The sequence below is a fragment of the Rhincodon typus genome, unplaced genomic scaffold (assembly GCF_021869965.1).
Source record: "Rhincodon typus isolate 14 unplaced genomic scaffold, sRhiTyp1.1 hic_rhity00001004, whole genome shotgun sequence".
In the NCBI taxonomy this organism is placed as follows: Eukaryota; Metazoa; Chordata; class Chondrichthyes; order Orectolobiformes; family Rhincodontidae; genus Rhincodon; species Rhincodon typus.
Genome location: NW_025966642.1, coordinates 10,468 through 21,355, shown reverse-complemented (window position 1 = coordinate 21,355; position 10,888 = coordinate 10,468). Strand labels below are relative to the sequence as shown.

At 45.8% G+C, this 10,888-nt stretch overlaps 1 protein-coding gene across 1 annotated transcript; it reads right to left on the bottom strand.

The window, feature by feature from the left end:
- Nucleotides 1–645: 645 nt before the first annotated feature.
- Nucleotides 646–8,504, bottom strand: LOC125481142 (zona pellucida sperm-binding protein 4-like). The gene is given in 10 exon segments (XM_048592315.1): nucleotides 646–820; nucleotides 898–1,005; nucleotides 2,995–3,067; nucleotides 3,186–3,333; nucleotides 4,135–4,324; nucleotides 4,396–4,529; nucleotides 4,608–4,705; nucleotides 4,781–4,959; nucleotides 8,275–8,396; nucleotides 8,398–8,504. Coding segments are annotated over 10 exon segments (1,266 nt in total). The 5' UTR covers nucleotides 8,469–8,504; the 3' UTR covers nucleotides 646–677.
- Between the last annotated feature and the right edge of the window lie 2,384 nt (nucleotides 8,505–10,888).

Genomic DNA, 10,888 nt, shown 5'->3' with positions numbered 1-10,888 from the left:
TGACAAGGGCACATCTGGGTACTGTATGCAGTGAGCAAGTACATGAGGACAGTTTAGAGGTTTGACATCATACCCTGAGATGAAGGAGTGTTATTGGAGGAGAAAAGGCAGGACTTGTAGCTAAAGAGCAAGAGGACTGAATTAATGGAGTCAGGGTGGGTCTTGTCCAGTTCAATGGAAGGGGATGTTCCCTTAGATGCAAGGGGATTTCAAGTTAGGAGTTGCCATTTTAAAAGAGGGATAATTTAGGTTTGAGCATCTTTGAAACATTCCCTTAGAGGAAGCAGAGGCCTTCAATATTTGAAGTAGATGTGGATAGATTCTAAGGAAGAATTGGGTGAAAAGGTTCAGGGTAGACAGTGATATTTCAAGGGTCAATGATATCAACCTCTATATCAAGTGGCTGAGCTGGTCTGAACTTGGATGCACTACTCCTTGTTCAAGTGAGCTGCATGCAAGTTTGCTTTGGAAAATTTCCCGACAGTTAAATAACTGATCCAAACTTACTGAAGCAGTATAAGCTGTAGCAGATTCTGGATTAGATTGAGGCTCTATCCAACAGCATAGATTCAGTTGCCACCCATCCCTCATTAGCAGCAGGATGGCTAATGTTGGCTCAGATTGTTCAAAAAGCACTCTTGGCACGTTTGTCCATCTGGTTTATTTCTGTTCAGGGTTTACAATTCATCATGACAGGGAGACACAGCAGCAGCTCTTGGTCTCTTCACGTACACTGCAACCATCACTAACAGCAGAGAGACAGACACCACCATGAGGCCAATGGCTACTCCATGCAGAACCCAAGGTCTGCCAGAAACATCTGTGAGAGAGGGAGATCAGAAGAAGGTTTCTTTTTGCTGGAGGTCACAGGTGACCTATTGCAGGGGCTTCACTTACCATTTGCTCCAAGTTGTTTCTTGGCAATGTAACCATTCCTTCCCAGGAGGATTGGGCCAGGTGCACTCACTACTGTCCCCTCATGGTCATGGGTACTCCTGCGCTGCCCTGTTGCAGCAAGGCAAAGATTAGACAGTTCTGACCCAATACTGGGAGTTAGTAAGTTAGTACTACAGTTTGCTCCAAGTTCACAAGTGTTTCTATGTACACACAGACTTGTGATCTGCCATTGGTGGCAGCTAGCAAATACTTAGCAACCCCAACAAACTGATTTTAGTTTAAATAGTGAAATGTTAATATTTGGTTAATCACTGATTTTTGGTCAGGCTGCACTGGACTCCAAATAAAGAAATTAAAGCCATTGACATTGGAGAACCTGAGGCAACTGTTGTAGCGCTTGAAATGACAAGTACTTAAGGGAAGTGTACATAACCATTGTACATTCAATATTCATGCTTGAGTCAAGTGCCTGGTTCATATTGAGCTTCATTCCCTTGTTGTTCTAACCTTTAGCTTTTAGAGCCCAGTACACTAATTCAAAAAAATGCTGGGACCTTGTTACAGTTAGGCAAGTTCTTGGTCCAGGCTCATAATCACCAGAGCTTCAGCTCAGTGGCATGCATTCCTATCTGTGACCATAGAGTCCAGGCCTTTAGTTATGGGCATTAAGGGAGGGGGTGGGACAAGTCAATGTTTTAGAGATGGATTTGTAGTTCACATTTACATAAAGACACCTTTCACTGGGCATACAGAAGGGATTAAGCCACAGGCAGGCCAGCAGGAATTCTGTGTGTTGGTCCAAAGGAAATCTGGAGCAGATGGCTTCCTAATTCAGGAGTCTGAACAGGAGGACATTCAGCTCCTACCATTTGGAAACATGGCTGATCAGATTGGGATCTGAACCTCACTCACTTGAGGGATGTGGGCCCATCCCTAGTTGGGTAAAGGTAGGTGCTACGTTCAGGAACTGTTACTGAATGTCTGTACCACCCAACCCATCATGCCTAGAATCTGCCTCTGAATTGAAGTCCTGAGGAAGATCTGGACCTTCAGAAGAGATTGTTAAACTGAGCCTAGCTCTAGGCAGAGACTGTCCTTCAGCAGCTACCTTCAGAACCATTCAGCCCTGGACCCACTATGATCACTTCATTCTAAACTCAGGAGAGGTTCAACTTTTTAAAGATACATCATTGCAGGATGGGCAGCTTCCTGACTGTTTCGTGCAATTGTAGAAAGATAGTGACCTCGACTATGTAGCATAGGTGTGGTGAAGACCTGTTGAGACCTCCTGCCATACATTTAGTGCAGTGGTTGCTGCACCTGCAAACCAATGATCCATATAATGGAAGGCATGGAAAGCCCTTCACTACTGCTGTTATTCTGCCCAGACGATGCTGTTCTAGTCTTCCTGCTAAAGTGGAAGAGCTCATTCTGCAGTTCTGTTCTTCTGCATTCGTGCAGATTTGACATTACATCCCATTGTTCAAGGGAGTGGGCACCTCTGGCTGGGCCAGAATTTGTAGCTCCTCCTACTGGTATGGAAGGCAGTTAGAGTCAGCCACACATTGTATACTGTGTCTGGAAATAAAATTTAGCTCTGGCCAGGCAGGGGCAGAAGACATCCTACCTGAAAGGGAAGAGTTTTGAAGTCTACAGCAGCTACATGCCACCACTAGCTTTTCAATCTGGAATTCAGATTTCATTGCTTGCTGTGGCAAGATTTGAACCAGATCCCTTGACCATTAGCCTGGAGTTCTGGATTGCTCATCTGGCAACACTACCATTCTCTTCACTCCTTATACCCATCTCTGCAATCTAATTTATTGCTTGCATGAAGTACCCAGAAAGACATTTAGTGAATTGAATTCCAACATCCACTTGCCAGCTTAGATGACCCATTCATGCCTTCTGTCTTCCATTACAGGAGGAAAGGCATTCCTCATGTTAGGAAAGAGGATTTTAGTGCAGGGTGCAAGCTCACGTGGCACCTTCAGGAAAAGGCCATCTGCAAGTTTCTCCTTTATTCACATGGCTCACTATTTTCTCAATAGAGGCCATTTAAAACACCACTGGCCTTCCACAGAATAAGGAACTCACTCGAACCACATCTGGGTGCACAGTCATCCAGACCAGAGGGAGAGCAAACTTCAGCACTGCAATGCAAGAACACCTAGAAAAGAAGAGGACAGATGATTTAAGGGAGCTTCCTGTAGAATAATACCCCAGGATTGATTGCAGAGCACCAGCAAGATTTCGTGAACTTGGTCTGATTCTGAGAATTTGGTTACCTGTCCAGAGAGCGGCTGCTCAGACACACCATCCAAGAAAACAAAGGTCTTCACTTCAAACCGCTTGTGATGGGTTGGGAACTGCAGGCCAGAAGAGGCATCTACTGGGTGTAGGACAGTCAGGTAGTCATCACCCTCATAGGGGCACCTGAAACAGGAAGGCTCAGTCAGTGGTAGTAGGAGAAATATTGATCTACTGCAATGACATCTTGGCCATTTATGGCTGCAGCAAACAAGGCCAGAGGGGAGCTTCTGGAGGGAATATTATCCCTTGTGCTCCCTGCTCTAAACCAGTCAGTCAGTTCTCCTGGTGAAAAATGGGAGACTGAAGAAGAGGGATCCAACGATAATAGCTTCATTGGGATTGGATTTAAGTTACAAACTACTCAGAATGTGGTGTTAAAACTCCTGTCTCGATACATTCTTGGGGTGAAATGTGAACTGGTGCTGCAAACGATGCCAAGTTAGTTAGGTAAATTCAACCGGTCATTCCAGAGTAAAGCTTAGCCAGCTATAAAGGGATGCACAGGGCCTGGCCTGGCCAAACCTGGAAGTGACTGCATAGGATCTCAAGTTACAGTTGCTGACAAAGACAGAGACGGAGACAGTTTCTCCAGCATCTGCAGTACTCTGCTTTTATTGTAGGAGTAGACAGCATGTTGAGCAGTGGCACGTGTATTCCAGGAAATACATATGGCCCATTGCTAGTTTGCAGAGTCTGTCCCACTGCATCAAAGTTAGCAGTTGCAGAAATTAGTGTATTAGCAATAATCATATCAGGAGGGCTGATATTTGAAGAGATTTGACAAGAGCTGGATCATTGTTTCAGACTCTCCCAGACCATAGAAATATTGATCCAGTAATCCTGGCCTTGACAGGAGCTGTTTGACCATCATCATGGTGTTTGATATCAGCTAAAGCCATTAGCCTTTCCATTCAGAGTCCTTACCCATCCACCAGGAGAGTCCACTGCACCTTATGGTCAGGGGCTGGCACAGGAGTTGCCCAGCAGTCACGCAATCTCAGGACAATCATTGGGTCAGTGCGATCCTTCGCACGAACCTCAACAAACACTGACTCCCAAAGGATTCTCTCAATGGGGTAGTCACTGTCCTTGTACCACAGCCTGTAATTGCCATCTAACAGAAACAAAACCAGTCACTCCCTGAAGGAATACATTCTTGGTGCTCTATTACTAGGGCAGCACTACCTTTTGCTATTCGCAGTTCCAGCCTCAAAATCCCATCTTCAGAAGCAGCTGGTGGTGGAGGGAGTGTGTAAACTGAGACATTGATTTGCAAGCCAGCCTCATGCTCCCCCTTGTACTTGCACTGGACGTGCAGGCTGTTGAGACACAAATAGGAGGAGTTTCAGTCTGTAACACTTCCCTCTACATACCAACAAACCCCACTGCCCTCTCACCTGAAGGTGCTGTCCCTGGTTATTGAGCCCTGTGGCCCCGTCTGAATCATCCTCTTCCCCAAGATGTCGGTTTCATACACAAAGCTTCCAGTCTCCTCCTGCAATGGAGGACACTGTTTAATAGGGAGCTGGCCCATTCAAAGGGACAGAATGCTGGACCCTCCAATACTCACCCGCTGGGTCGAGCCACAAGAGGTAATTGGGAAGCGGAAGGCTACAAGTTCCGCTGTGATGAGCTTAGGCCTGCACTCAGCTTCTTGTCCATCTTTCACATACAGAGATGACAGGTTGAGGGCAGGACGGGTCAGGTTCCTGGTGATTGCTAGAATGAACTGGCCATCTGCTGTACACACTGCAAAGAAAGAGACTTAGTTTCCCCACTGGTGGTTGTGGCCTTAGAAACCCAACAGAGGGATCAAGACTCAGACCCAGAATCATTCATAGCTATAACAGTTATGCTACTTGAAATAATAAAAGTAAGGCAGATTTCCTGCCTTTTAAAAAATTGAAAGCATCCTTGGAGGCACTGTAGAAGCCTTGTGACCACCCAATAAAGTGGATAGGTTCGTGGGTGTACTCCAGAACAGAAAGAAGCATTTATTATTCAGTTACCCTCGGAATATCAATGAATTATTTGAAAGGAAGGAATGAGAAGTTAAGAACAATGGAATGGCACAAAATTTCCAAAATAGAGTGTTAAAACAAAACATTTAAGAATATAGATTGTTATAGAAAGGTATCAGGGGCAGGACGTGTTTGAATGTCAGCTCCATGGGCACAAGGTCCACATGCAGTAGCAGAGTCTGGAACTAACAGTGAACAACATCAGCCTGCCCACCGCAGCTCCTAACCCTGGGGCAGATGCACGTGCAGCTTAAGGGGTGGTGGTGTAAGGAATGTTCATCAAGGGGTAAGGAAAGAAAGCAGGAATGGTGTTGAGTATCACCACAATGCTTAGTGGTGGAGCAGGCTCACAGGGCTGAATGGCCAAAAATAAAAACAAACCACAAACAAACTGGGATTTGGGAAACACACTGTTGTGCATCAAGAGAAATCTCCAGGAAAGCTGAGCCAGCTACAGACCTGCTGTACTTAACCATGTCATGTCTGTAGTGATGACAGTGCAGTGAGCAACTGTTTCACTTCTTCCTCGGTCTATTCAGCCCACCAAGTGGAAGAAACTTCCACTGTTCAACTAGCAAAGCTATGAAACATGAACTCAAACCAAGTAACAGATCAATCTAGGGAGTGTATCACTAACTGTGTAATGAGCAAGCCTTCACCTGGTCATCTGGGCCAAAGCTTGATTATGGTTCAAGTCAGAAAACAGGGGCCAACCAAACTCAAGGCAGAACACTGCTTAGTGTCATTGCCACAGGTGCTGGAGAAGTGATGCTCAGAACAGGGCTGGATTAAAACATGAGCACAAAAAAAGTCAAGTCTAAGAATCAGAATGTTGGCTAAAGAGGTGTTTAACAACAACTCTACTGTCAGGATTAGAACTGAAAGGTTACAGGAAGCATGGGAATGTTTCAGTACAACAGCTTGTTCAGCAGCACTAGACCATTCCAGTGTTACTGGCTGTAATGTCAGTTAGACACTATTTGTTGGGGAGGGTTGAAAAGGAAGAAACATTTGTGCCCGACATCCATCTTCACCCAAAAACAACCAAGCCTGTTGCCGTCAAATACAGTTGGAGAGTTTGGGTTCCTGGCAGCATCTACATACAGTAGAGATTCATAGAGGTGGTAGTGAAAGGGAATCTGGGCCCAGTACAGGATCTGGCAGCAGCTGCCTTAGTGAGGTGGGCCTGAAGCAGACTCATGGTAGCGGCGAGTCTGGGCTGGTGCAGTATCCTGTGGTATCTGCACTGGTGTGGCCCAGTGAAGGCAACAATTGTGGCTGCAGTGGCAGCATATCAAAGAGGACTTGTGCCTGGTTACCAGGTCTGCTGAACAAGTGCGGAACGATTGCAAGGTTAGTGCCTTTTTCTGCCTTAATGTTCTACATTTGGTTTTCCATCTTCACATGATGCAAGAGTGTCATCACAACTAAAATTCAAATCAGAAGTAAAATACCAGTTATACAAGCCGACTTTGACTGTTCAGTGGAGATCACAGTCAACAGTCCTTTACTACAGAGGCCATTCAGCCCAGATGCACTTGGAACAATATAACAGTCTGTCTCACTGCCCAGCTCCAATCTATGCTTCAAGTTCGTTTCCTTGAAGGACCATTCGTTCAAAAGATGGACCATTCTTTCAAATCATCCCTTGGTCATTAATACTACAAGTGGTGCAAAAACAACATTATTTCTCCAGCTTGTTCAAGAAAGTCTGTCCCCAGTCCTGGTCTAACAGAAGACAAGATCTCTCAATGTTGTACATTGAAACAAGTCTCAATCCTTTTGATTAGATAATCACAGCATCTCCCATTTAATATTGCAACAAAAACACCACAACAGGGGCTCATCTCAAAGTCACCAGCCTCAAGGGCCTGCACATCCAGCATTAACTGGAAAGATGGCAACATGGTGCCATATAGCTGTGCCTACTTCAGACCTATGCCAGTGATTTTATATTGGCTGTCCCCATTCCTTTTCTGAAGGGGATCTCACTTCCATATCAACATCTTTTGCACCTTCCCCACCATCATGCTGCTGGCCTGAGAGTTGAATCACACTAATATGGAACACTTACTACTGGACAGTCAGATACTATTACCTTCTATGGCCCACAGTATGTTTTTGTTTCATTTATGCAGTGGTTACTCACAATAATTCAAGGCTGCAGAGTTTTGACCAACATGCGTAAGGAACAAAACAAAGGTAGAAACATATCCAATTTGCTTCCCCAACAAGATTTTGTTGCATCCAATATCTAAATTGAGGTAACTCTTCAGGGGTTTTATTTGACTATTAGCCAGTGATTGGTTTCCTTGTCATCAACTTCTACAAAGCACCTATATTTGATTTGCTCTCAAAAGTGGAGAGATATAAACTGGCCCATAGCCAGGACTTGCCTCTGACCCCCTCTAATGTGGGGAGGGTTCAGTATGACAGGGTTTGCTGTAATCCATCTCCACCGCCTTTGGTGCAGGGACACAAGCTACACAGACCATGTGATTTATCTACCTCAAACACCAATCTTGTGTCCTGAAGTTCAATCTATTGGGCTCTACAGAAGAATCAAATAATATCCACGTGAAGAACTCAGGGCAGTATCCCAAGCAGCATGATTTCAACTGTGAAGTTTCTAACTTCATGCAATTGAGGTAAAATACCCTACTAAACAGTTAAATAAAACAATAACCACTTGAACATTACAGGGTATTGGGAAATTTCATGAAATTATACCACATCAACCTCCCTGACCAAGCTTCAGTTAAGCACCTCATTCCAGTGTAATAGGAACAATCCAATTTGACCAAAATAACGTTAGCCATCATCAAACCAACCACGTCACTCGGGACCATCCCCTACTCTAGGAGGGAGACAGTGTCACATTGCTGGGTTATTTTCTCAGGCACAGGTTAGTTTGTCTCCCTCCCACTGACTCCCCACAAACAGTCCTTCACCATTGCACGAGGAAACAGGAACAAAGTCCCAGCTGATTGCTTCAGTGTCAGGCTCATTTGCTCGCTGTGGGATCCGGGAGGGGGCTGCTTACCCGGGCTCTCTCTCAGGTTGTAGAAACAGGGCTGCCCACTGAGGCTCGGTGACTCAGAGCAGCAGCCCTGCTTGATACAGTCAGTGCTGCTGATAGCGGGCGGGCCGCACGGCAGCCTCCAGGTCACACACAGCAGAGGCCAGGAGGGGCAGAGCAGCCCCAAGGCACAGCCAACAAACCAACCAATGTCCCATCGCGCTCCCTGAATCTGCGCAGGGCCCTGAGCACCAGCCCGCTGAGCGCCAGCCCGCTTTATAGCCAGCAGTGAGCTCCCGGCCCACGGCTTTCTCGTGTTTAAGAAGCTTTAGCTGTCACTGATCCTAATTAAGGATTGGTGCGAGATTCCTGCTTCAATTACATCTTGACAAGTGACCCTGGGTTCCACTGAGCGCAAGACTTTTCTTTGTTCCAGAATCGGTTCTGCTTGGATATGGAAGTAGGAAAGAGAGTCAGAGAATTATGCCGGTGCAGAGGAGGCCATTCGGCCCATCAGCGGTTCTGTTCCCTGTGCTGCCTTTTCCCTCTCTCCCCGCACAGTATTATCCAAATAACCTCCCACAATGTCCCTCCTGAATGCCCCAATTGAACCTGCCTCCACCACATTTCCAGGCAGTGCATTCCCTACCCTAACTACCCGCTGTGTGTAAAAACCTTTTCTCACTTCACCCTTCGACATCATTTTAAATCAATGCAGTCTTGTTCTTTCTGTTACCAGCGGGAACATGTGTGTGGAGAGAAACACAGTTTGGAATCTGACCTGATTTCTGCCGAACTGACAGTTGTTGGAAAACTGTTTTTATGTATTTGACAGGGAGGGAGTGATGGGGAGAGGAGCGAGGGGAACAAATAGTGTGGAGGTTCGCTGTGAGACACGAGCAGTTGCTAATTGTGATGAAGGAGAAATAGAGATGTAACACGGGTCTGAATTAAAGCAGGATCCAGAGAAAATGGGTCTTCTCTGCTGAAAACAAAGTAAACAAGATACAGCCGTGTGGGGAGAGGGGAGGTTGGTGAGAATGCAAGAAAAAATGACGGACAGTTGTTTAATATTGTGGAATTCAATGTTAAGTTCTAGAAGCTGTAAAGTATCTAAATGGAAAATGAGGTGTTGCTCCTTGAGCGTTACAATATTGCAGCGGGCCTAGGACAAAGGTGTTAGCATGAGAGCAAGGTGTTTTTTTTTAAATTCATTCACAGTCTGAGGCCATCACTGTCTGGGACAGCATTTATTGCCCATCCCTAATTGCCCAGAGGGCAGTTAAGAGTCAAGCACATTGCTGTCGGTCTGGAGTCACATGTAGGTCAGACCAGGTAAGGATGGCAGTTTCCTTCCCCTAAAGGACATTAGTGAACTAGATGGGTTTTTCTGGCAATTGACAATGGATTCAAGGACTTAGACACTTCATTAGAGTCTTAATTCCAGATTGTTATTGAATTCAAATTCCACCATCTGCCGTGGTGGGATTTGAACCCAGGTCCCTAGAACATTACCTGGGGCTCCGGATTAATAGCCCAGCGATAATACCACAGAGCTGTTGCCTCCCCACACTATTGGATGATGAGCAATATGGCGTCACCACCCCCCCCATTTCTTGGTGTGGTCCTACCACTGGTTTTGATGAGCAGAGGATAGGTCCCAGTGGGAGAGCTGTAGCTGCAGAACTGTACAATCTCATAATCTGTAACCTGGTGGCCCTCACGCCCCGATCACCAACAACCCGGGATATTAACCCTGCTACAATGTAAGTGCAGATAAGGGGCCAGTAGTAGCACGGCATAGGATTACATGGAGATCTAAGGTGGCCAACTGTGATCAAATGGATTCCCAGAGGTTTCATGACATGACTTGCTCCCACTCTTCAGCCATTTGTTTGCCGGTAGATCCATCCTTGTGATTCGCTGTATTCATCCACCAACTGGAAAGCAAAATCACTTATTATGTAATTCCCAGTGACGAAGTTCTATTAATTTTAAAATAGTTATGGAGAGGGACAAAACTGGTCCACAGTTTCAAGTTCTAAATTGGGGCAAGGTGAATTTTGATGGAATCAGACAGGAGCTTGCAGGAGTTGATTGGAGTAGTTTGTTTGTAGGCAAAGGGACCTCCGGCAAGTGGGAGGCCTTTAAAGTGTGATCGCGAGAATTCAAGTTCTCTGTGTTCCTGTGAGGGTAAAGGGCAAGGTTAGCAGGAGTAGGGAAGCCTGGAGGACAAGATATATTGAGGCTTGACCAAATACAAGGAGGAATGGCTCAGGTACAGCAGCTGGGATCAAGGGAATTCCTGGAAGTATATAGGGGTTACAGGAGTTTACTGAAGGAGGAAATCAGGAGGTCAAAAAGGGGACACAAGATAGCTTTGGCTAAGAAGATTAGGGTGAATCCAAAGAGATTCTTTAAGTATTTTGAAGGGAAAAGAATAACTAGAGAGAGAAAATCGGACACCGCAAGGACTAACGTGGAAATGTATGTGTGGAATGCCAGGAGATGCACCAGGTCCTCAATGAATCCACAGGTGGCACAATGGCTGGCACTGTTGCCTCACAGCACAAGGGCTCTGGGTCCAAATCCACTCTTGGGCGAGTTTGCACATTCTCTCGGTTGCTGCATGGGTTTC